Genomic DNA, 26,245 nt, shown 5'->3' on the forward strand with positions numbered 1-26,245 from the left:
AATCTAAATCTTTACATAATCTTATATAATCTTTTTTCAACACTGCTAAAATCTGCTTCTGAAATGAAGAATAGAATATTCACCTAATAAATTAGGATGGTATTTGAATGGTCTATTGTAACCAGTATAAAAATACTGGTGACTATGTTAAATTTACAATTTTGTTAAACTGCAAATTTAACAAAATACAGGCATTTCCTTTTCTGAATTACATCTAAACCTTACCCAAATCTCATTGCATTGAAATTAGTTATAGTTCTGCCTCTTCTACTCATCTATCCATTCTTCTAAGACTGACATTAGTTTTTTGGGTTTTTTTTTCTTTTTTTTGAGAAAAGATCTCACTCTGTCACCCTGGCTGGAGTGCAGTGGTGCAATCATGTCTCACTGCAGCACTGACCTCCTGGGTCAGGTGATCCTCCCACTTCAGCCTCCCAAGTAGCTGGGACTAGCTAGCTGTGCCACCACACCAAAAAAAACAATTTTTTTATTGTTATTTTTGTAGAGATGTGGTCCCACTATGTTGTCCAGGCTGGTTTAAGCTCCTGGGCTCAAGCCATCCTCCTGCTTTGGCCTCCCAAAGTGCTGGAATTATAGTAACGAGTCACCATGCTGAGTAAGTTTTTCTTAATGCAGCAGTTAAGATGTTTCTGGATTCAAATCCTGGCACTTATAAATTATATGACCTTGGGTAAGTCACTTAGCTTTTGCATATCTCAGTTTTCTTTACGTAGAAAATAGAAACAATAACAAGACTATAGTCCTAACTCATAGGATTGCTGTAAGGTTAAATAAAGCACTGAATATATGGCACTTACCTGAGACCTAATAAAATCTCAGCAAGTGACAGCAATCATTACTGTTGCAATGTTCACTGCACTCGGTACGAAATAGTCACTCATTAATTGTATGCTGGACAGATGAATCACAAAAGCATATCACACACTCACTAAATAATAAAAAACTAAGAAACTCAGCATGTTTAAGAAATTATTTTTATTCATACGATATCTTTACCAAAAATTAAAGATCCTTTAAAAGACAACAACTTACTTCTTGAACTCTACATACTAAGGAAAATAGACAAGGATACGCAAAATAAGAAAAACACAAACATCCTAAAGGGAACAATGGGGAAATGATTAAATAAATTGGGGTACATTCGTACAAATTAACACTAGTTACATATTAAAAATGATAGCACAGACGGATATTTATTAACCTGGAAAGACATTCTTCCACACTGTCAAATATCTTAAAAGCAGGTTACAAAATGTCTGATCACAATTTTACTTAAAATACATAAATAATTTACTTGTATATAACATTTTATGTCTCAATATGACATTTAAATGCAAATATAAGTGGGCTGATATACATGAAAGTATTATCAGTAGTTATTTCTGGGTACCAGAATGCCAAGTAATTTTAATTTTTTCTGTTTGCTTATCTACATTTTCTAATCTTTCTAAAATAAATCTGTACTACTTTTGAGTTAAATAATATATTAGGAAGAAAATTCTGGAGACTAAAAGACCAAAATCACTGTATTCCAGTTATGATTTACACATAAAATTTCTTTTGTACACTTAATTCAACTATTTCCACATACCTTTGTCTGATGCTGCTCTTTTAGTGTATTCAAGTATGAGGTGCTCTGGTTCCCATGGTAATATTTTTCCTTTCTTCTTTCCATGTTTTCTTTTAAAGTGATGGGCCAGAAAAATTACAGATATAGCACTCACTGCAGTTACCACAAACAACTTTTTAGCCACCGGAGAAAATTTGATCTGGAAAAGATTCAGTTAAAATTGAAAAAAATCTCTTTAATTTGTCCACTTAAAAGAAGGACCTAATAACTAAACTTACTCTTAATCTAACCTATTTCTAAATACTATCAAGAGAATATCACTTCACTCTTTCAATGACAAGCTAGCCCAATTTGATTTTTTTTAAAAATATCTTAAATGTTGTAATTTATTACTCACTACTCTGAAGATCTCAGGTAAACAATATTACCCCAAAGTCAATAGGAGCAGAAAATAATTCAACCCCGTTAATATTTTTTGAGCAATTAAGGATTAATTCACGCAACTGAATTTTCTATCTGAATCACAGCAAGATTTTTTACAGGGATGATTAAACTGAGCTTCAAAAAAAAACTATCTGGAAATCTGAGGAAATAGAAGCTAAATCCATTTCTAAATACTTTCTAAATAAGCCATTTTATTCACGAATTATTTAACAAATATTTCTTCAGAATCTTAAAGTACCAGGACTGTGTTATAAATTAAAATCTTACTGTAATTCTATTCTATGAGCACATAGTAAGTGCCTACAACCAATCAGGAAGCACTAGGTATACGGAGGTCACAGATCTTGCATTTTGCATATACTTGTCTATTTCCCTCAAGCAGTGTGCTAAGAGTGGAGACAGATATGTTGGCAAATAATTAGAGTATAATGTGATAAATACAGTTATACAAGTACTAAGTTATATAAGTACTAACATCAGAGCAAGAAGCGATTAACTTTCTCTTGGGAGACAAACACTATTAAATACCTAAAAGCAAAGGAACTCTAAAATAAAGCTAAAAGCTTGGAATGTTGAGAGCTGGAAAGAATGTCACTTTCAACCTTCCAACAACAAAATAAAGTATTCTGACTCCATCAGAATACGGAGATCAGAGGGCAACCAATTGCCACATAAACTAATGAGACAGGCATTTGCAGAGAGATAAGACATTAGCATTGGCTTACACGGACAAGACACAGCAGGACGTTAGCAAGAAGAGGTCAGCAAGCATGGTTTCAAAACTGGTGGAGAAAGAATACACTGTTGAGAGGCTGGAGAGAGGTGGTGCAAATGTAGGTGAAATCCACACCTTTTTTGCATACCTTATCATCAAGAATCACCAGGCACTCGTAGAAAATACTGAAAGAGTCCTACAAAAGTCTCCCTAATGGTACAGAGGGAGGGAAAGAGCAGCTTCTGTGGAGGGCATGAACCGGCACCATAACCTTTCTCCTCTATCGCCATTAAAGAACAAAAGCCTTAAACTGTGGATGCATCTTTAACTTTGGAGAGAAATTTATGCCATTAAATGCTTATATTAAAAAAGGAAAGATATCAAATCAGTAATCTAAGCTTTCAACTTAAGAATCTAGAAAAAGAAGTACAAATTCAACCTAAAACAAGCAGGAGACAGGAAGCATTATAAAGATTAAAGCAGAAATCAGTAAGACCAACAGCGGGTGTTTCTTGGAAGGAAAACTAATAAAACCTCTAGCCAGTCTCATTAAGAAAAAAAAGCAAGAATGACGCAATTACCAAAATCAGAAAAAAAAGAGGAGTCATTACTGCAGACCTCACAAAGGTCTGTAAAAAGGATCCTATAAACAATTCTATGACCATAAAGGACAAAATCAAAACTCACTCGGAAAAAAAACAGGTAACACGAGCAGTTAAATATCTATTAAAGAAATTGAATAGGTAGTTAAAAACCTTCCAACAAAGAAAACTGAAGGCCAAATTACACCAAGTAGTTAAAGAAGAAACAGTATCAATTTCACACAATGAAGATACTTCCCACTCATGTTATCAATCTAGTCCAGATGCTGTTTGCTTATAATGGGGTTATAGCCAATAAACCCATCCTAAGTTTAAAAACGTAAGTCAAAAATAGATTTAATAAACCCAAACTACCAAACATCATGGCTTAAACTAGCCTATCTTAAACACGCTCACAACACTTATTAATACATTAGTCTACATTTGGGCAAAATCATGTAACACAAAGCCTCTTTTATGAGAAAGTATTAGATATCTCATGTAATTTATTGAATACCGTACATTATGTCAAATTTGCAATGGTTGTGCATCATTGTGAAGTTGAAAAATTGTTAAGTTGGGGACAGTTAATATCAAAGCCAGACAAAGACATCACAAAAAATAAAAGTATAGGTTAATATCTCTCATTGATAGATGCCAAAAATCTTCCACAAAATATTAACAAATAAAATCCATCAATATATTAAAAAATATATAAATAACCAAGTGGTATACATCCTAGGAATGCAAATCTGGTTCAACATTTAAAAATCAATGTAACTTACCATAATATCAACTAAAGAAAGCCATAATATTATCTCAACAGAAGTGAAAAGAACACTTTAAAACATTCAACATCCATTTATGACTACTTAAAAAACTCCCAGCAAATTAGGAATAGAAGGTGTAGTAGGTTGAATAGTGTCCCGGAATGATTCATGTCCACCCGGAACATCAGAATGTGATCATATTTGAAAATAGGGTCTTTGCTGATATAATTAAGAATTTAGATGAGACCATACTGGATTAAGGTGTGCCCTCAATCCAATGAAAGTATCTTTGTAAACCATAAATACACAAAGGGGAAGGCCATGTAAAGAGACTGAAGCTATGCTGTGATATGGTTTGGCTATATCCCCACCCAAATCTCATCTTGAATTGTAGCTCCCATAAATCCCACGTGTTGCGAGTTGGGCCCCGTGGGAGATAATTAAATCATAGGGGCAGTTTCCTACTGTTCTCGTGGTAGAGAATATGTCTCACAAGAGCTGATGCTTTTATAAGGGGAAACCCCTCTCGCTTGGCTCTCACTTCTCTCTTGTCTGCCGCCATGAAAAACGCGCCTTTTGTCTTCTACCATAATTGTGAGGCCTCACCAGCCATGTGGAACTGTGAGTCCATTAAACCTCTTTTTCTTTATAAATTACCCAGTCTCAGGTATGTCTTTATCAGCAGAGTGAGAACTGACTAATCCATGCTGCTACAGCCAAGAATGTCTGGAGTCACCAGAAGCTGGAAAAGGCAAGGAAGGATTCTCCCCTAGAACCTTCAGAGGAAGTGTGGCTCTGCCACACTGTGATTTCAGCCTCCATAACTAAAAAATTAAATTTCTATTGTTTTAAGTCACCAAGTTTGTAGTAATTTGTTATGGTAACTCTGGGGAACTAACACAAAAGGGAAATTCCTCCATCTGATAAAGGGTATTTATTTTAAAAACTTGTAGCTAAGATCATGCTTAATGGTGAAAAACTAAATGCTTTCCCCATAAGATCATGAACAAGGCAAGGATGTCATTTCACCAATGTCATATTAGAAGTACTAGCCAGTACAAAAAATTAAGAAACAGGAATAAAAGGAATATATATTAGAAAAGAAGAAGTAAAACTATTCACAAATGATACAGCTGTCTATAAAGTTCCAAAGAATCTACAAAAAAGCTCCTATAACTAGTAGGTAAGTTTCACAAGATAACAGAATACAAAGTCAATATACAATATCAACTGTATTTCTGTACAACAGCAATAAGCAACTGGAATTTGAATTTTAAAAAGTAATATTATTTATAATAGCACCAATAAAAAGAAAAGGAAAATACTAGAGCTAAATCTATTAAAATCTGTGCTAGATAACAACGAAACACAAAAGATATCAAAGAAGATAAAAGGAGAGACATCATATTCATGGATTATAGGAATTTTTCTCTCCAATTTGATCTACATAAACAACATAATCCAAAGAAAAAACCCAGAAAAATTTTTGTAGTTACTGATAAGTTTATTTTTAAAAAATTAAGAAAAGGCAAAAGAACTAGAGGAACCAAAACAATGTTAAAAAGAACAAAGTTGTAGAACTCAAAATAGCTCAATTCAAGACTTAACTATAAAGCAACAGGCAATACACTGTGGACGTATAAATTAATACAGAACAGACAGCCTGCAAGAAACACACACAAACATATAGTCAATCTATTTTTGTCAAAGGGAGAAAGAAAATCCAAAGAAGAAATTTCTAGAAGAAAACACAGGAGAAAATATGTATGACCTCATAATCATCTAAAATCAGAAACAACCTGGATGCCCTTCAACAGGTGAACAGATAAACTGTGGTACATTCATACAATGGAACGTTACTCATCAACAAAAAAGGACAAACTATTCAGACAAACAACAATGTGGATGAATTTCAAATGCATTATGGTAAAAGGAAGAAGCCAATTTCAAAAGATTATACGTTGTTTAATTCCATTTATATGACATTTGTGGGTAAAGATAAAACTACAGGGACAGAAAACATCAATGGCAGCTAGCGGTCAGAGGTGACCACAAAGGGGCAGCACACGGGAACTCTGGGGATGAAGAACTGTTCTGTTTGGTGCTGTGGTGATGGACACATGATTGCACAGCTGTAAAAACACACAGAACTGGGCATAACAAAGAACAAATTGTGCTCCATGTCAATTGAAAAAAAATCAACCAGGATATGGGATCACAGATGGATCCAAAGATAAATCACAGGCTGTGAAAAGTAAATCAAACTTTGTTCCAAATGAAGCACACTGAAGGGTGTGAGGAAGAAAGGCGCTGACCTAAGTGACAGTGTTTTGCCTGGATGTTGTAAGGCTACAGACAAAAAGGGTTAGACATAAGTACTGTAACCTGTTGGTAAATTTGTTTCTCAAAGGAGTACTGGGGCCAACTGCAGTGGTACCTGCCTGTAGTCTCAGCTATTTGGAAAGCTGAGGCAGGAGAATAACTTGAGCCCAGGGGTTTGAGGCTGCAGTGAGCTACTATCGCACCACTGCACTCCAGCCTGGGTGACAAAGTGAGACTCCATCTCTTAAAAAAAAAAAAAAAAAAAAATTAATTAAGGCCGGGCACAGTGGCTCACGCCTGTAATCCCAGCACTTTGGGAGGCCGAGGTGGGTGGATCACGAGGTCAGGAGATCAAGACCATCCTGGCTAATATGGTGAAACCCCGTCTCTACTAAAAATACAAAAAAATTAGCCAGGCACGGTGGCGGGTGCCTGTAGTCCCAGCTACTTGAGAGGCTGAGGCAGGAGAATGGCGTGAACCCAGGAGGCGGAGCTTGCAGTGAGCCGAGATCATGCCACTGCACTCCAGCCTGGGCGACAGAGAGAGACTCCATCTCAAAAAAAAAAAAAAAAAAAATTAAGTTAAATTTTAAAAAGAGGAGTATTGGGGTGCAAATTCTGAAATTTCTTTATGTGTACACTAGATATTATAATAAGTACATATATTATGAGTAATACACTATAGTTAATGAGAGCCAGGTGTCTCACTGCTGAATAAACAAGTCACAAATGATCCAACTAGGAATGCTAAAATGAAATCTCTGTTGTTGGATTGAAATCAGAAGTATCAATATGACCAGCACTTTGGGAGGCTGAGGCGGGTGGAGACCTTGAGGTCAGGAGTTCCAGACTAGTCTGGCCAACATGGTGAAACCCCGTCTCTACTAAAAATACAAAAAAAAATTAGCCAGGCATGGTGGCACACACCTGTAATCCCAGCTACTCAGGAGGCTGAGGCAGGAGAATCGCTTGAACCCAGGAGGCAGAGGTTGCAGTGAGCCGAGATCGTGCCACTGCACTCCAGCCTGAATGACAGAGTGAGACTCTGTCTCAAAAAACAAAAAAGAAAGTAATATACCAGGCCCGGCATGGTGGCTCACACCTCTGGGAGGCCAAGATGGAGAGATCACTTGAGCCGAAGTTTGAGACCAGCCTGGGCAACATGGTGAAGCTCCATCTCTAATAAAAATACAAAAATTGGCAGGGTATGGCGGTGGGCGCCCATAGTCCCAGCTACTTGGAGGCTGAGGTAGGGGGATCGCTTGAGCCGAGGGGTTTGAGACTGCAGTAAGCCATGATTGTGCCACTGCACTCCTGCCTGGGCAACAGAGCAAGAAACTATCTAAAAAAAAAATAAATAAGAAATAAGAAAAAAAAAAGAAGAAAAATATTCCAAATAATAAATGTAGAAGTAATGAAGGAAATAGAAAATCACCAATAAACACTTCAGTAAGAACTGCTGGCTGGGTGCAGTGGCTCACACCTGTAAATCCCAGCACTTTGGGAGGCCGAGGCAGGTGGACCACTTGAGGTCAGCCGTTTAAGACCAGCCTGACTAGTATGGTGAAACCCCATCTTTACTAAAAATACAAACATTAGCTGGGCATGGTGGCATGCGCCTGTAGTCCCAGCTACTCGGGTGGCTGAGACAGGAGAATTGCTTGAACCCGGGAGGTGGAGATTGCAGTGAGCCAAGATCACGCCACTGCACTCCAGCCTGGGCAACAGAGCAAAAGTCCATCTTTAAAAAAAAAAAAAAAAAAAAAAAAAAATTCCTGAAGGCAGCATCAAAATAAGTACTAAAGTAAGATATCTTATAGTGTCAAAGTATCTACCTCCAAACTTCTTATTTACAAAGGAGAAAAAGTGGAAAAGTGTGGCAGACACATCCTTAACTAAATGATCAAGGGGGGGTGTGTATGTGCCTTTTTTCAAAAGACAGGGTCTCGCTCTGTTGCCCAGGCTAGTATGCAGTGTGCGATCACAGCTCACCAGAGCCTTAAACTCCAGGGCTCAAGCGATCCTTCCACTTTAGCCTCCAGAGTAGCTGGGACTACAGACATGCATCACTGTGTTCAAGTAATCCTCCCACCTTGTCATGCCAAAGTGCTGGGATTACAGGAATGAGACACCATGCCTGACCAGTGATCAAAGCTACTATCACCAGTAACAAGGCACACAGACATCAGCATGTATCCCCTGATATTGTGACATCTTGCCAAAAAATGCATAACCTGAATCTAACGCTGAGAAAACATAAGACACACTCAACTGAGGGACATTCTGCAAAATACCTATCCTATATATTTCAAAAGCAGCAGGTCATATAAACCAAGGAAAACTGAAAGAACTGTCATAGATTGGAGAAGACTAAGGAAACCTGACAACTAAATGCAGTGTGGGAACCTAGATAAGATCCTGAAGGACACAAGGTGGAAAAAAGTAATAAAACCTAAATAAAGTCTATAGTGTAGTTAAGAATATTACTTACAAAATTAAGATTACAATGTTAATCTTAGTTTTGATGGTTGTATTAGAGTTAGACATTAATATTAAGATGTTAATACAAAGCATACACGAGAATTCTATGTACAATCTTTGCAACTCTTTGGTAAATAAAATTCTTTCAAAATAAAAGTTTAAGGCCGGGCGCGGTGGCTCATGCCTGTAATCCCAACACTTTGGGAGGTGGAGGCGGGCAGATCACTTGAGGTCAGGAGTTCCAGACTAGCCTGGCCAACACGGCGAAACCTCATCTCTACAAAAAATAATAAAAAATTAGCCAGGTGCGGTGGCACGCACCTGTAATCCCAACCACTTGGGAGGCTGAAGCACAAGAATTGCTTGAACCCAGGAGGTAGAGGTTGCAGTGAGCTGAGATCACGCCACTGCACTCCAGCCTGGGTGACAGAGTGAGACTGTCTCAAAAAAAAAAAAAACAAAAAGATAAAATTTTAATAAAGCAGCCAGGCACAGTGGTTCACGCCTGTAATCCCAGCACTTTGGGAGGCTGAGGTGGGCAGATCACTTGAAGTCAGGTAGACCAGCCTGGGCAACGTGGTGAAACCCCATCTCTATTAAAAATAAAAAATAAAAAAATTAGCTGGGCATGGTGGCGCATGCCTGTAGTCCCAGCTACTCAGGAGGCTGAGGCATGAGAATCACTTGAGCCTGGGAGGCAGAGGTTGCAGCGAGCCAAGATTGTGCCACTGCATTCCAGCCTGGATGATAAAGGGGATCCTTTCTCAAAACAAAACAAAACAAACAAGCAAAAAAACAACAAAAAAAAACCTCTCAGGATTCAACAGTAAAAAAAGCAAATAGGCTGGGCACCATGGCTCATGCCTATAATCCCAGCACTTTGTGAGGCCAAAGCGGACAGATTGCTTGAGCTCAGGAGTTCCAGACCAGCCTGGGCAACATGGTGAGACCCCGTCTCTACAAAAATTACAAAAATTATCCAGGCATGGTGGTGCATGCCTGCGGTCACAGCTAATGAGGAGACTAAAGTGAGAGAATTGCTTGAGCCCAGAAGACTGAGGCTACAATGAGCCGATATCACACCACTGCACTCCAGCCTGGGCAACAGAAAGACCCTGTCTTTAAAACAAACAAACAAACAAACAAAAAAAAAAAAACAGGCTGGGTGCTGTGGCTCATGCCTGTAATCCCAGTACTTTGGGAGGCTGAGGCGGGCAGATCACCTAAGGTCAGGAGTTTAAGACCAGGCTGGCCAACGTGGTAAAACCCCGTCTCTACTAAAAATACAAAAAAATTAGCCAGGCATAGTGGTGCATGCCTGTAATCTCAGCTATTCAGGAGGCTGAGGCAGGAGAATCACTTGAACCCGGGAGGCAGAGGTTGCAGTGAGCCGAGATTGCGCCACTGCACTCCAGCCTGGGCTACAAGGGTGAGACTCCGTCTCAAAAAAAAAAAAAAAAGCAAACAATCCAATTTAGAAAATGGGCAAAGGACATGAAGAGACATTTAATTTCATTGAAGATGATATACAGATGGCACACACACACAAACCCAAGAAGATGTTCAACATCATTAGCCAATTGGGAAATGCAAATTAAGACCACAGTGAGATACCAGTACAAAACTATTAGTGTAACTGAGTATTTCAGCTTTGAAATGCATTTTAAAACTTTTTTCTCCTGTTTCTCTAGTCTTAAGATGTAACCTTGAAACAAACTGTAGAAACTTTGTGTCCTAAGTCTTAAAATATGGCCTTGAAATCTTCTTTGAAACTCTGCTCCCCTCTCTTTCCCACCAGACACTCCCTTGCACCATGCACACTTACCTAACTGCATGCTTGTTAAGAAATTTCAGGGGCTACAACAACCCAGGCAAAAAGACCCAGCTGTGGAATGAATTCTCCTCTACAGGGAGATTACCTCAAAACTGATAATCTGTAACTCAGCAGCAAATAAAATGGCACCAGCCTGTACTCCAGGCAGACAATAATTCGAGATAGTCCTTGGAACAACACATAGGAACCTGCATCCTGTGTTACTCTCATGTTTCCCATACCAAGTCTCCTCTTTTTAAACCCCTTCCCTCAGCCTAACACTTGAAATGGTCTTTTGGAGACATAAGCCTAGCCTCTCCCAACTGCTAGCATTTCAATAAAGTTGCTTTCCTTTCACCACTCTTTCTTTCTCATGTTTTGGTCCTCAAGCAGTGAGCAGCCAGACTTTTGTTCAGTTATATTAGAACATCTAAAATAATTATTTTGAAGTGACAATACCAAATACTGGTGAGAATATGGGAAAACTAGATTTCTCATACTTTGATGGTAGTAATGTAAAACGATACAGCCAATAATTAATTTTGTAATTTCTTTAAAAACTAAGTATTGGGCCAGGCGCAATGGCTCATGCCTGTAATCCCACCACTTTGGGAGGCTGAGGCAGGTAGACCACTTGAGGTCAGGAGTTCAAGACCAGCCTGGTCAAGATGGTGAAACCCTGTCTCTACTAAAAATACAAAAATTAGCCAGGCGTGGTGGTGTGCGCCTGTAATCCCAGCAAATCAGGAGGCTGAGGCACAAGAATCACTTGAACCCAGGAGACTGAGATTGCAATGAGCCAAGATCATACCACTGCACTCCAGTCTGGGTGATAGAGCAAGACTCTGTTCAAAAAAAAAAAAAAAACCAAATATCTACTTCTAAGCATTTATCCCAGAAAAATAAAAACATGTCCACACAAACACCTACAAGCAAATGTTTAAAGCAGGTTTATTTTGTAATATTAAATGGTCCTCAATAAATGAATGGTTAACAAATTGTGGTACATCCATACATACCATGGAGTACAAAATAAAAAGGAACAAACTGTTAATACATTCAACAGCTTTGCTGGATCTCAAGGGCATTATGCTGAGTGAAAAAACGCCAATTTCAAAAGGTAACAGCCTGTGTGATTCCATTTATATAGCAGGTTTTTTTTGTTTTGTTTTGTTTTTTTTAAAGAGACAGGGTCTTGCTCTGTTGCCCAGGCTGGAGTGCAATAATGCAATCAGAGCTTAATATATCCTCGAAATTCTGGGCTCAAGTGATCCTCTCTTCTCAGCCTCCTCAGCTAGGACTATAGGCACCTACCACCATGCCCAGCTGACATTTATTTTTATTTTTGTAGTGACAAGGTCTCACTATATTGCCTAGGCTGGTCTCAAACTCCTGGTCTCAAGCAATCCTCCTGCCAGCCAAAGTGCTGGGATTACAGGAATAAGCCACTGTTCTCAGCCTTATATAGCCGTCTTGAAATGACAAAACTATAGATGGAAAACAGATTAAGGTTCACCAGGGATTAGGAATGGTGCCAGGGGCCAGGCACAGTGGCTCACACCTGTAATCCTAGCACTTTGGGAGGCTGAGGCGGGTGGATGACTTGAGGTCAGGAGTTTGGGACGAACCTGGCCAACATGGTGAAACCCCATCTCTACTAAAAATACAAAAGATTAGCGGGCACGATGGTGGGCACCTGTAATCTCAGCTACTCAGGGGGCTGAGGCAGGAGAATCGCTTGAACCTGGGAGGTGGAGGTTGCAAGTGAGCCAATATCGCACCATTGCACTGCTGCCTGGGCAACAGGAGCAAATCTCCATCTCAAAAAAAAAAAAGGAATGGTGCCAGGGAAAAAGAAAGGTGGGGGCTGGGCGCAGTGGTTCACGCCTGTAATCCCAGCACTTTGGGAGGCCGAGGCGGGCAGATCACGAGGTGAGGAGATCAAGACCATCCTGGCTAACATGGTGAAACCCTGTCTCCACTAAAAATACAAAAAATTAGCCGGGTGTGGTGGCGGGAGCCTGTAGTCCCAGCTACTCAGGAGACTGAGGCAGGAGAATCACTTGAACCCGGGAGGCGGAGCTTGCAGTGAGCCGAGATTGCGTCACTGCGCTCCAGCCTGGGGGACAGAGCAAGACAAAAAAAGAAAGGTGTGAGTGTGATTATAAAAAGGATGCAAGAGGTAAATCTTTAAGGTGATAGAAGAGTTCTGGATCTTGATGGAGGCTGTGGTTACATAAATCTATGCATATGATAAAATGGCTTGGCATAGAATTATATACATACATTGTCACTGTCAATTTCTTGATTGTGATATTGTACTATAGTCATATAAAATGTAACCATTGGGGGAAATGGGATAAAAGGTACACTGGGCCTTGCTGTATAATTTTTGCAACTTCCTGTGAATCTATAATTATTTCAAAATAAAGTTTTTAAAAATAAGCTGTACCAACCTAGTTTCTAATCCAGAATAATTCAAACCAAAGAACTTTTGGGAGAGTTTTATAATTGGATTGTTTTCCTTCTCACAACTACTCACTGTAATCTGAATTGACTCATGGTACCTAGTTTTTTGTCTTTATCATTTTACACTAAAGGGGTCCTTGAAGAAGTGGTTGATTCTAGGTATGGAGCAGGAAAAGTACAAGATGAGCCTGTGCCATTTTATACTAGAGAGCAAGGATTACGAGGGTTTTATCAAGAGCACTCAGGAACCAACCTGAATAGACTCTCACTGGCCAAATACGAGATCATTTGAGCATAAGTAAGAATAAATAAATGCAATGGTTTAAAACATCAAATACAATTAAATCCATAAGATCAAAACGATTTTTAAAAAACTTTCATTGATTGGCTGTGAAGGATACTACAGAACCATCTTCTTATTTTAAAATCTGGTTTAAAAAAAAAAGAGAGAGAGAGAAAGCCAAACACGGTGGCTCACACCCGTTATCCTAGCACTTTGGGAGGCCAATACGGGAGGATCACTTGAATCCAGGAGTTTGAGACCAGCCTGGGCAAGATGGTAAAATCGTGTCTCTACAAAAAAATTAAAAAAAATTAGCTGGGTGTGTTGGTACACTCCTGTAGTACGAGCTACTTGGGAGGCCAAGGTGGAAGGATCACCTGAGCCTGGGAGGTTTCAGCTGCAGTGAGCCATGACTGTACCACTGCATTCCAGCCTGGGCAACAAAGCAAGACCTTCTCTCAAAGAAAAAAAAAAAAAAAGGCAACCCCCCCCACAATTCCATTTAGATTATTATCAAAAAGAATACAATACTTAGGAATTAACCAAAGATGTGAAAGACTTCTACAATTAAAAAATATATATATATGTGTTGCTGAGGAAATTAAAGAAAACATGAATAAATAGAAACACATCCCATGTTCATGGATTAGAAGACTTAACATTGTTAAGATGTCAATACTACCCAAAGCAATCTACAGATTCAATGCAATCTCTATCAAAATCCCAATGATTTTTTGGCGGAAATAGAAAAACCCACCCTAAATGTCATATGGAATCTCAAGGGACTTAGAATAGCCAAAATAAACTTGAAAAAGAAGAACAAAGCTGGAGGACTCACACTTCCTAATTTCAAAACTCACTATAAAGCGACAGTAATCAAAATAGTATGGTACTGGCATCAAGGGCACAGAAATAAAACCTCATATATATACTCAAATGATTTTCCACAAGGGTGCAAGACCATTCAGTAGGAAATGGACAGTTTTTTCAACAAATGGTATAGGGAAAACTGGACCCTTACCTAATAATACATACAAAAATTAACTCAAAATGTATCAAAGACCTAAATATAAGTCCTAAAACCCTAAGAAGCTTCACAACATCGGATTTGGCAATAACTTCTTAAATATGACAACGAAGACACAGGCAACAAAAAAAAGATACAAACAAGACTTGATGAAAATTTTAAAATTTTGTGCACTATCAACAGAATAAAAAGTAATTCACATGGTCGGGCACGGTGGTTCATGCCTGTAATCCCAGCACTTTGGAGGCCAAGGCGGGTGGATCACTTAAGGTCAGGAGTTCGAGACCAGCCTAGCCAACACAGTGAAACCCCGTCTCTACTAAAAATATAAAAATTAGGCCAGGTACAGTGGCTCATGCCTATAATCCCAGCACTTTGGGAGGCCAAGGCAGACGGATCACTTGACATCAGGAATTCAAGAAAAGCCTGGCCAACATGGTGAAACCCCATCTCTATTAAAAATACAAAAATTAGCCGGGCGTGCTGGCACATGCCTATAATTCCAGCTACTTGGGAAGCTGAGGCAGAAGAATTGCTTGAACCCGGGAGGCGGAGGTTGCAGTGAGCCGAGATCGCGCCATTGCACTCTGCACTCTAGCCTGGGTGAAGAAGCGAGACTCTGTCTAAAAAAAAAAAAAGAAAAAATACAAAAATTAGCCAGGCATGGTGGCAGGCACCTGTAAAGTCAGCTACTCGGGAGGCTGAGGCAGGAGAATTGCTTGAACCTAGGAGACAGAGGTTGCAGTGAGCCGAGACTGCACCACTACACTCCAGCTTGGGTGACAGAGTAAGACTCCATCTCAAAAAAAAAAAAAAAAAAAGAAAAGTAATTCACAGAATTGGAGAAATATATGGAAATGATATAACTAACAAGGAATTAATATCCAGACTATACAGAGAACTAAAACTCCACAAGAACGAAACAATTTCAAAAATGGGCAAAGGGGCCAGGTGCAAGTGGCTCACACCTGTAATCCCAACACTTTGGGAGGCGGAGGCAGGCAGATCACCTGAGGTCAGGAGTTCCAGACCCGCCTGGTCAGCATGGCAAAACCCTGACTCTACTAAAAATACAAAAATTAGCCAGGCATGGTGGCAGGCGCCTGTAATCTCAGCTACTCGGGAGGCTAAGGCAGGGAGAATTGCTTGAACCCAGGAGGCCGAGACTGCAGTGAGCAATGAGACTGCACCGAACAGTGAGACTGCACCACTGCATTCCAGCCCATGCAACAGAGTGAGATTCTGTCTTAAAAAAAAAAAGGGCAAAGGACTAAAATATACATTTCTCCAAAGGATACATAGAAATAGCCAATAAGCACATGAAAAGATGCTCAACATCATCAGGGAAATACAAACCAAAACCAGAAGGATATACTACCTTTGATATGCTTTGGCTGTGTCCCCACCCAAATCTCATCTTGAATTCCCATGTGTTGTGAGAGGGACCCGGTGGGAGATAATTGAATCATGGAGACAAGTCTTTCCCTTGCTGTTCTCATGACAGCGCATAAGTCTCATGAGATCTGATGGTTTGATAAGGGGAAACCCATTTCATTTGGCTCTCACTCTCTCTTGTGGCTGCCATGTGAGATGTGCCTTTCACCTTCCGCCATGATTGTGAGGCTTCCCCAGCCACATGGAACTGTAAGTCCAATAAACCTTTCTTTTGTAAATTGCCCAGTCTCAGGTATGTCTTTATCAGCAGCATGAAAATGGACTAATACAGTAAATTGGTACCAGCAGAGTGGGGTGCTGCTGAAAAGATACCCAAAAATGTGGATGTGACTTTGGAACTGGATAACAGGCAGAGGTTCAAACAGTTTGGAGGGCTCAGAAGAAGAGAGGAAAATGTGGGAAAGTTTGGAACTTCCTGGAGTCTTGTTGAATGGCTTTGCCCAAAATGCTGATAGTGATATGAATAATAAAGTGAGGCTGAAGTGGTCTCAGATGGAGATGAGGAACTCATTGGGAACTGGCACAAAGGTGACTCTTACTATATTTTAGCAAAGAGACTGGCGGCATTTTGCCCCTGCCCTAGAAATTTGTGAAACATTGAACTTGAGAGAGATGATTTAGGGTATCTAGCAGAAGAAATTTCTAAGCAGCAAAGCATTCAAGAGGTGACTCGGGTGCTGTTAAAAGGCATTCAGTTTTATAAGGGATGCAGAGCACAAAAGTTTGGAAAATTTGCAGCCTGACAATGCTATAGAAAAGAAAATTCCATTTTCTGAGAAGTTCAAGCAGGCTGCAGAAATTTGCATAAGTAAAGAGAAGCCAAATGTTAATCCCCAAGATAATGGGAAAATGTCTCCAGGGCATGTCAGAGGTCTTCACGGCAGCCCCTCCCATCATCAGCCAAGAGGCCTAGGAGGAAAAAGTGGTTTCAGGGGCCAGGCCCAGTGTCCCTGTGCTGTGTGCAGCCTAGGGACTTGGTGCCCTGCATCCCAGCCACTCTAGCCATGGTTGAAAGGGGCCACCATGGAGCTTGGGCTGTGGCTTCAGAGGGTGCAAGCCGCAAGCCTTAGCAACTTCCACATGGTGTTGAGGCTGCCAGTGCACAGAAATCAAGAATTGGAGTTTGGGAACCTCCACCTAGATTTCAGAAGATGTATGGAAATGCCTGGATGCCCAGGCAGAAGTTTGCTGCAGGGGTGGGCCCTCATGGAGAACCTCTGCTAGGGCAGTACAGAAGGAAAACATGGGGTCGGAGGCCCCACACAGAGTCCCTACTAGGGCACCACCTAATGCAGCTGTGAGAAGAGGGCCACCATCCTCCAGACCCCAGAATGATAGATCCACCAACAGCTTGCACCGTACACCTGGAAAAGCCACAGACATTCAACACCAGCCCATAAAAGCAGCCGGGAGGGAGGCTGTACCCTGCAAAGCCACAACGGCAGAGCTACCTACGACCATGGGAACCCACCTCTTGCATCAGCATAACCTGGATGTGAGACATGGAATCAAAAGAGATCATTTTGGAACTTTAATATTTGACTGCCCTGGCCGGGCGCAGTGGCTCACACCTGTAATCCCAGTACTTTGGGAGGCCGAGGCAGGCAGATCATCTGAGGTCAGGAGTTCAAGACCAGCCTGACCAACATGGAGAAACCCCATCTCTACTAAAAATACAAAACTAGCCAGGCGTGGTGGCACATGTCTGTAATCCCAGCTACTCGGGAGGCTGAGGCAGGAGAATCGCTTGAACTCGGGAGGCGGAGGTTGTGGTGAGCCAAGATGTGCACCATTGCACTTCAGCCTGGGCAAGAAGAGCCAAACTCCATCTCAAAAAAAAAAAAAATTTGACTGCCCTGCTCGATTTCAAACTTGCATGGGGCCTGTAGCTCCTTTGTTTTGGCCAATTTTTCCCATTCGGAATAGCCATATTTACCCAATGCCCATACCCCCATTCTATCTAGGAAGTAACTAATTTGCTTTTGATTTTACAGGCTTATAGGTGGAAGGGACTTGCCTTGTCTCAGATGAGACTTTGGACTGTGGACTTTTGAGTTAATGCTGAAATGAGTCAAGACTTTGAGGGACTGTTGGGAAGGCATGATTGCTTCTGAAATGTGAGGACATGAGATTTGGGAGGGGCCAGAATGATATGGTTTGGCTGTGTCCCCACCCAAATCTCATCTTGAATTCCCACGTGTTGTGGGAGGGACCCAGTGGTAGGTAACTGAATCATGGGGACAAGTCCTTCCCCTGCTGTTCTCATGATAATGAGTAAGTGTCACAATATCTGACAGTTTCAAGAATGGGAGTTTTTCTGCACAAGCTCTTGTCTGCCGCCATGTGAGATGTGATTTTCACCTTCCACCATGATTGTGAGACCTCCCCAGCCATGTGAAACTGTGAGTCCAATAAACCTCTTTCTTTTGTAAATTGCCCAGTCTTGGGTATATCTTTATCAGCAGCATGAAAACGGACTAATATAACCTCATACCCATTAGGATGGCTACTATCAATGAAATAGAAAATAACAAGCATTGATGAGGATGTGGAAAAACTGTGCACTATTGGTAGAAACGTAAAGTGGTACAGCCACTGTGAAAAACAGTATGGCAATTCCTCAAAAAATTAAAAATAGGGCTGGGTGAACCAGCTGACACCTATAATCCCAGTACTTTAGGAGGTCAAAGTGAGAGGATGATTTGAGGCCAGGAGTTCAAGACCAGCCTGGTCAACATGCTGAGACTCTGTCTCTTCAAAAACATTTAAAAACTGGTGGAGAGATGGTGGCACATGCCTGTAGTCCCAGCTACTTGAGAGGCTGAGGTGGGAGGATTGCTTGACCCCAGGAGTTTGAGGCTGCAGTGAGCTATGATCTTGCCACTGTACTCCAAAGCAAGACCCTGCCTCTAAAAAAAATAATAATAATAAATAAATAAATAAATAAATTTAATTAAAAGTAGAATTACTGTATGATCCAGCAATTTCACTTGACACAAAATAATTAAAAGCAGGATCTCAAAGAGATATTTGTATATCCATGTTTATAGCAGCATTATTCACAATAGCAAAAACATGGAAGCAATCCAATGTCCATCAACAAACACACACATAAGCAAAATGTAGTATATCCACACAATGAAATATTATTCTACCTTAAAAAGAAAGGAAATGCTGACATAAGCTACAACATGGATGAACCTTGAAGACATTATGCTAAGTAAAATAAGCTAGTCACAAAAAGATTCTGTAGGGTTTTACTTGTGAGGTACCTAGTCAAATTCATACAGACAGAAAATAGAATGGTTGTGGGGAATGACGGGAAGGAGGTACAGTAAGATGTTGACAAACAGTTGTAGAGTTTGAGTTTTGCAAGATGAAAAGAATTCTGGATATTGTTTGTACAACAATGTGAATGTACTTAAGGCTAATGAACTATACACTTAAAAATGATCAAAATGGTCAATTTTATGTTATTTGTACTTTACCACAATAAAATTTAAAGGATTGTTAATAGTGAGAACAGGCCTACTGGAATAACATAATTCACTGAAAGTAATAATAATGGACTATGTAAGTTTGCTTAAGACAGAAAAAAATTTTTAAGTAACATAACCCCTTTTTAAGAGTTACAATAACCAAAAACAAAAACAAAAACCCGTGAAATAACCAAGTAGGTTTTTTAACTACTGCAATAAATATTTTGACTGTACTATATAGAAAGCTCAAATAAAACTGAAATAATGTAAACAAAATACGCTCTGAGCAATAAGCTTAATATTCAACTTCATGTTTGCTTCTTTTATTTACCTGGGAGAGAGAATAGTACCAAGTCAGAGGAAGATCAAACACTCTTAGCGCTGCTGTCTTCAAGGAAAACTGTGATTCACTTACTGTTTCTTCTGACATGGCTCCTCTTCTAATCTTCATTAAATGAAACATAAAAAAAATTAGCCACAAAGATTTCTGGTTACTTTACCAATGAAAGGTACAAACTGAAAATTTAATTATATCAGCTTATTTTTGCAGTCAATTATTGATGACATTACACTTGAGCTAAAATTATATTTATTAATCACCAAATGCGTAAAAGAAACAATAAGCTATCCTTCCTGTAGGAGATAGCATAAAAAATAATAAGAAGTTAAAAAAAAAAAAAAAACTAGATTTAAACTTTGAGTCCAGGTAGCAAGTTTTCCTTAGGAAATTGCAAGTTCTAGATTCTCTCTTTTCTGGTTACATAAAAATTTAACATTTTTTAGAGAGTAATTTAAAATTTACTTCTCATTCATTCGGTTTCCTTCATATAACTGCGGGGGTGACAGTAGGTGGCAGGCAGGTTGCTGAATGGAATCCAGAACAGAATCCTGGGGCTAGAATCTCAGAGTTCACTGACTGAACATCAGAACTCACGCATTTATTCTCCTATTGTCTCATTTTAAAGATCTTCAAAGAAATGCCACATATATGCTATATGATTTTGGTATAGTTTTAATGCATATTATTTCTCTTAAACAAAAAAAGAAAAGTCAGATGAGTACAGAGAAGCAGTTGACACACAAAGAGAGGTCATTAAGGCAGTGGTTCAGGGTCTGGGTCTCTGCTTTATAGACCAGAAACGTAATTTTACCACTGTACCCAGTTGAACACATGCTAAACAAATTTACGTGGTATTGATGCATAAATCAGTTTACAAGTTTATCTATTTATAATAAAGAAATAAACGATCTAGTGTACATATTCTATCAAAACATACCATCCCTGAAATAAAAGACCATAGGAAGCTGAACTAATAAGTCAAAAATGTTGCCTGATGAGTGCAAAAATCAAGAGTCCTGAGGAATATTTCATTCAGGCCAAGAAAACGCCCAAGCACTATCTCTAATGCACAAGAGAATGGGCTTCTCTAATAACTACAATGTTTATGTCTACCAGATTTATTATTTCTTTTATTTGGGTAGTGCTGTATATTACGTAACAGAATATAAAAATTACCAACAATCCCTCTATAAAAGTTTATTTGCGGCTGGGCACAATGAGTGGCTCATGCCTGAGCTACTTTGGGAGTGACTTTGGGAGGCTGAGGTGGGTGGATTGCTTGAGCCCATGAGCCCAGGAGTTTGAGACCAGCCTGGGAAACATGGTGAAACCCTGCCTACACCAAAAAAAAAAACAAAAAAATTATTTGCTATACTTTTTTTAGGCCCTTCATTTCCACATATATCTCTATGTTCTCTTTTTCTATACTCCAATAGACTATCCCCTTCTGTTAATACCCACCTGTCTTCAGACAAGTGTCAAAACCACTGATTAAGTAGTGGTTTCCTTTAAAATCAAACACAGCAATACCTCTTAGGGTGGATTACTACTACTGATGCTTCCCTTAATCCTTACTAGGAATACAGCAGTATAAACTTAATTCCCCCTACCAGTGTTCTAAGTACAACTTTTAGACTCAGTATAGTTAGCTCTAATTGACATACATTTATTTCAGTCAACAACCTGTGATAGAGACATATGATTAAAAAGTACAGAGGAAACTATGAACAGTTAAGAAAGTGAAAAATGGTCCTCTGGAGAATAAGACAAGGGATATAGAGAAGCTGGGCAAAGAATGACTGCTTTTCCTTACAAGTCTGTCTGTAATACTTGATTTTTAAAAACCTGCCTACAGCTATTACTTTTTTAATATTACTACAGTAAAAAGGAAGTGGGGGGAAGCTCATTTATTCTTCCCCCTCCCTAAATATTAACACATTTTATTTTGAGAAACATTTTTACTAATTAGATTCTGGATCATTAAGCAATCTATGCTACTGCATTTAAAAAACGTATTGAGTAATTCACCCAAAGTAATTTTCCCTATAATAGAGCATTCCAAATTTTTAAGCAGAATAGAAAGAAAATAAAGCAAACACTTTAATTGGCTGCAGAGATATTCTTAAAAGATTATGACAAACCTCGGCCGGGCGTGGTGGCTCACGCCTGTAATCCCAGCATTTTGGGAGGCCGAGGCGGGTGGATCAGTTGAGGTCAAGGGTTCGAGACCAGCCTGGCCAATATAGCGAAACCCCGTCTCTACTACAAATACAAAAAAATTAGCCAGGCGTGGTGTCGGGCGCCTGTAATCCCAGCTGTAATCCCAGCTACTCGGGAGGCTGAGGTAGGAGAACTCCTAGAAACCTAGGGGCGGAGGTTGCAGTGAGCAGAGATCGCGCCATTGCACTCCAGCCTGGGTGACAGAGCCAGACGTCGTGTCAAAAAAAAAAAAAAAAAAAAAAAAGATTATAACAAACCTCTATTTTTGCATTCTAACTACCTCATTCTTTTTCATTTAATATTACTGAGGAAGTTGATTCCAAACCTAATCATTATTCATTGAAAAACTAAAAAAAAAAAAACTAGTCATTTCAGTTGCTTTCAGAAGTATAATAAAAATAAACATGAAGGGGGTTTCATGATTATTCAAATTTATAGACGGAATCTATAAAACATAACCAAAAATATTGTCCTGTGTGATATTACTTGTTCCTCTACATTCCAACTACTGCGGAATTAAAAATAAATGTCATAAACAGTTTGTTTCTTACACATCTTAAAATTCTATCCTACAACTTTGACTTTATAATCCAACAGGAAGGCAAGTCTGAAGTATCAAAAAGAAAATTGACGTGAAGCACAAATCTATATAACCTAACTCTGAGAAGACACTTAGAACAGAGCAAACATGTTTAGCTGCAATAACAACAATAAAACAACAATAATAAAGGTTTCAAAGTCTCAGCAAAAACAAAGCTGAGTCCTCCCTCTGGAAAACAGATAATTTAACAACTTTACAGAAGGACCTGACACCACAATGCTCCCGTGCTAAATTATTCTCTGAAAGCACCTGCAAAGCAGAGTAATCTTTCACATCCAAAAGCCACTCCCTGCTCAAAACCACCCGCATCCAAACAGAACCTGAGACCTCACCAGCTGCCCCACCTCCAGCGCGCTCTCCCCCGACCCCACAGCAGCCCCTCGCGGAGCTCTCTCCGCTGCTGTCTTCCTTTTTCTTTGCCAAGAACACCAGAAAAAGGGGTCCCTCCAGCTCGGCCATCCAGACCCTTCCTCTGGCTCAGAGCAGTGGCGAGCCCATCCCAATTCCGCGCTTCCTTTGCAGGCCTCCCTCTGGCGTGGGGACCCTCCTGCTTTCCTACGCGAGTACTAACCAGGTCCGACCCTGCTTAGCTTCTGAGATGAGACGAGGTCGGGAGTGTTCAGGGTGGCACGGCGGTAGACCCTCTGGCTTTCAGCCGCTCCATCTGGCAGTCCGAGAGCTAACGCCAGCGATGGAGTCCGCGCCACCCCTGCCCCGAGGCCTCTGCCCCAACTGCGTGGCCGCCCAACTCTCCGCTTCCTCCCGCCCGCCTCTCCACCCCACCCCGCCCCTGGCCCTGTACCTGGAGCTCCAGGCCAGGTACAGCCGGCCTGCCCACGCCTGCTTCCCAGCTGATGCCTGGCGCTGAGCAGCAGCCTGACGGGGAGAAGGCGGAGTCCTTCCGGGGTCAGGAGTGCGAAGGTGGAGAGAAAGTGGAGGGGGCCTTCCAGGCTTTCTGCGTGAGGGGCTACGTGTGAAGCAGCTCCCGCCATTTTTGTTTAGGGTAGAGGCTCCTTCCTCGTCAGGTGGATGTAAAAACTATATTCGAAGAATTGCATCCTTTTACAAACCGGTAAAAAAAACTAGTATTGTAGTTCGTAACCTGTCGGGGGATCTAGAACAGTTGTCAATCTGGTGAAAACTATGGCGCCTTTCCCCTGGAAAAAAAAAATGTGTATACACATGCTCATTACATTAAAGAAAAAAAAATTACACAATTTCAAAACCCTGAAAACAAGATTAAGAACTTCTACCACAGGCCCTCAGCCCTCAAATGAATGAGTGTTAAGAGGCATTCTAATCCGGTATAGATGATGCATTTATTATTGATTTCATGTCCTCTTTACCTTTTTTTTCTGTGTTTACCACTGAATTAGGCAACCGAAGAGTATTGAATGTGGCAATTTATTGGCAAAGTAGTCGCCGCTCTCAGGTTCTGTCTAATACATGGTAAACTAATAGGGGGCCGGGTTAGGAAAAAATAACAACAAAACCCAAGGTACTGTTTCTACGTTGTCTTTATCAAAACATTCCATCAGAACTGCAGATTTAGGCGGGGCACGGTGGCTCAAGCCTGTAATCCCAGCACTTTGGCAGGCCAAGGCGGGCAGATCACTTGAGGTCAGGAGTTCAAGCCCAGCCTGGCCAACATGGCGAAACCCCATCTCTACTAAAAATACAAAAATTAGCCAGGCACCTGCCTGTAATCCCAGCTACTCGGGAGGCTGAGGCAGGAAAATTGCTTGAACCCGGGAGGCGGAGGTTGTGTGAGCCCAGATAGTGCTACTGCACCCCAACCTGGGTGACTAGAGTGAGACTCTGTCTCAAAACAAAAAACAAAACAAAACACACACACAAAAAACTGCAGATTTAAGAATTCCAGTTGCTGAGCATATTTGTGGTGAAAAGCCAAAATAATTCTGTTTTCAAAATTCCCATTTAACTAAATGGAAAATAGAATAGTAGTACCAATTTATGATATTATTAGATTAATAATAACTAACGATCCACAGACTGGGTTTTATGTGAAAATATTTTGCACTTATAGGGTAAATGGAGCTGTTGAGATTTGAAGAACCTGAAATTTGTAAGGCTATTTTCATTTATTTTCCCAATTTCCTCCTCTTTCCCATTTCCCACAGCTTCCAAACATTCAGCCTAATGAGAAGAGCAGTAATGATGATGACTACCACTCAACACAACTTTCCTGAGACCATATTATCTCCTTAATTCCACGATAAACATTATGAGAGAAATATTATTACACGGTGGGTACAGAGTTTATTCTTTAGCATGAGAATAAGATATGTCACATTTAGGCCAAGTGAGGTGGCTCACATCTGTAATCCCAACACTTTGTGGGGCCGATGAGGGAGGATCCCTTGAGGTAAGAAGTTCCAGATTAGCCTGGGCAATAGCAAGATCCTCATTTCTACAAAATAATAATAAAATAAAATATATAAAATAGAAATATCACATTTAATTTATGTTTATAAACCAAATGTAATTTGCCATAAGCCTCCCTTCTGGTTTGGCAGAGTGCTGCACTCAATCTTAGCCATTATTGGATATATTAATTAACATATTCGCTACAAGTAAAAGAAAACCAAACAAGTAGTGGTTTAAACCAGAAGGACAGGGAACTCAATATCTTCTGATATCGGGGACAAGGAAAAAAAAATTGGAGCCTGGATTAATTCTGAAGGCCTGTACCTCCCCCAGATAACCAAGCCATCGTGTAATGCTCACTAAACCAGAGAATGGAGTTCATGGAGTACTACCAGTTGTTTCTTCTGTACAAGTACTGCAATACATGCTACAGCAACCATTAATGAATTTAGGGGATCCTATCTGCATAATATCAAAACAAAACTGTCAAGTCAGACTGCCTGGGTTTGAATCCTTTCTTGGCCACTTACTATATGCATTGTTTAAGGAAAAGAAACACAAAGCTATTTTTCTGTACTTTCAACACTTCTGACACCAAATGTGTGGAGGTTTTTCCCCACCAAACAAGTCTCCAATTATTTCTTATTATAAACTCCACTCTTTAATTTAGCATCTACCAAATGGGTGTTGTACAGTTAAATTCAATTCAATACTATGCACCAAACCCTTAAGGGCTCAGTCCTACAAGACTGCCCCCACTTCAGATATCAATTGCAAATCCCAGGTTGTCACTTGCACTTCTGACCAACCGGCTATAAATCAGGAATTCCCGCAATCTTCTCCTCCCATCCCAAACCAGTTTATTGATTCATAACAGAAGATATTACAAAGGATGCAGATGAACAACCAGATGAAGAGGTACATAAAACAAGATCTGGAAGGATCCTAAGTGCAGGAACTTCTGTCCCCATGGAATCAGGGTGTACCACCTTTTTGGGATATGGATGTGTTCACCAACTCAGAAGCTCTTAGAACCCCGTACTTCAGGGATTTCTACGGAAGCTTCATAATGTTAGCAGAAAGGAGTCCCAATCCAGACCCCAAGAGAGGGTGCTTGGATTTCAAACAAGAAAGAATTCAGGGCAAGTCCACAGTCCAAAGCAAAAGCAAGTTTAAGACAGTGAAGTGGTGAATGTCCACTTACTCTATAGACAGAGTAGGGCGTTCCCAAAAGGAAGAAAAGGAGCGCATCCACTCTAGGTACAA

The 26,245-nt window shown here is 40.2% G+C and overlaps 1 protein-coding gene across 4 annotated transcripts in view; it reads right to left on the minus strand.

Annotated features, from left to right (window-relative positions):
• The window catches only part of MIGA1 (mitoguardin 1), a 92,197-nt gene extending 68,703 nt beyond the window's left edge, over positions 1-23,494 (minus strand). The window contains exons 1-3 of one of the 4 annotated variants that reach the window (XM_054479979.2): positions 23,394-23,494; positions 19,762-19,870; positions 1,613-1,790 (exon numbers count right to left, since the gene is read on the minus strand). In XM_054479979.2, the coding sequence (XP_054335954.1) occupies positions 1,613-1,790; positions 19,762-19,860 (277 nt within the window). In that variant the 5' untranslated portion in view covers positions 19,861-19,870; positions 23,394-23,494. Of the gene's footprint in view, positions 1-1,612; positions 1,791-19,761; positions 19,876-23,162; positions 23,331-23,393 lie in introns of those variants that run through there. The other 3 variants (XM_054479987.2, XM_063653892.1, XM_054479969.2) reach the window with 3 other exon arrangements.
• Positions 23,495-26,245: the final 2,751 nt, after the last annotated feature.

Source organism: Pongo pygmaeus, chromosome 1 (genome assembly GCF_028885625.2).
Source record: "Pongo pygmaeus isolate AG05252 chromosome 1, NHGRI_mPonPyg2-v2.0_pri, whole genome shotgun sequence".
In the NCBI taxonomy this organism is placed as follows: domain Eukaryota; kingdom Metazoa; phylum Chordata; class Mammalia; order Primates; family Hominidae; genus Pongo; species Pongo pygmaeus.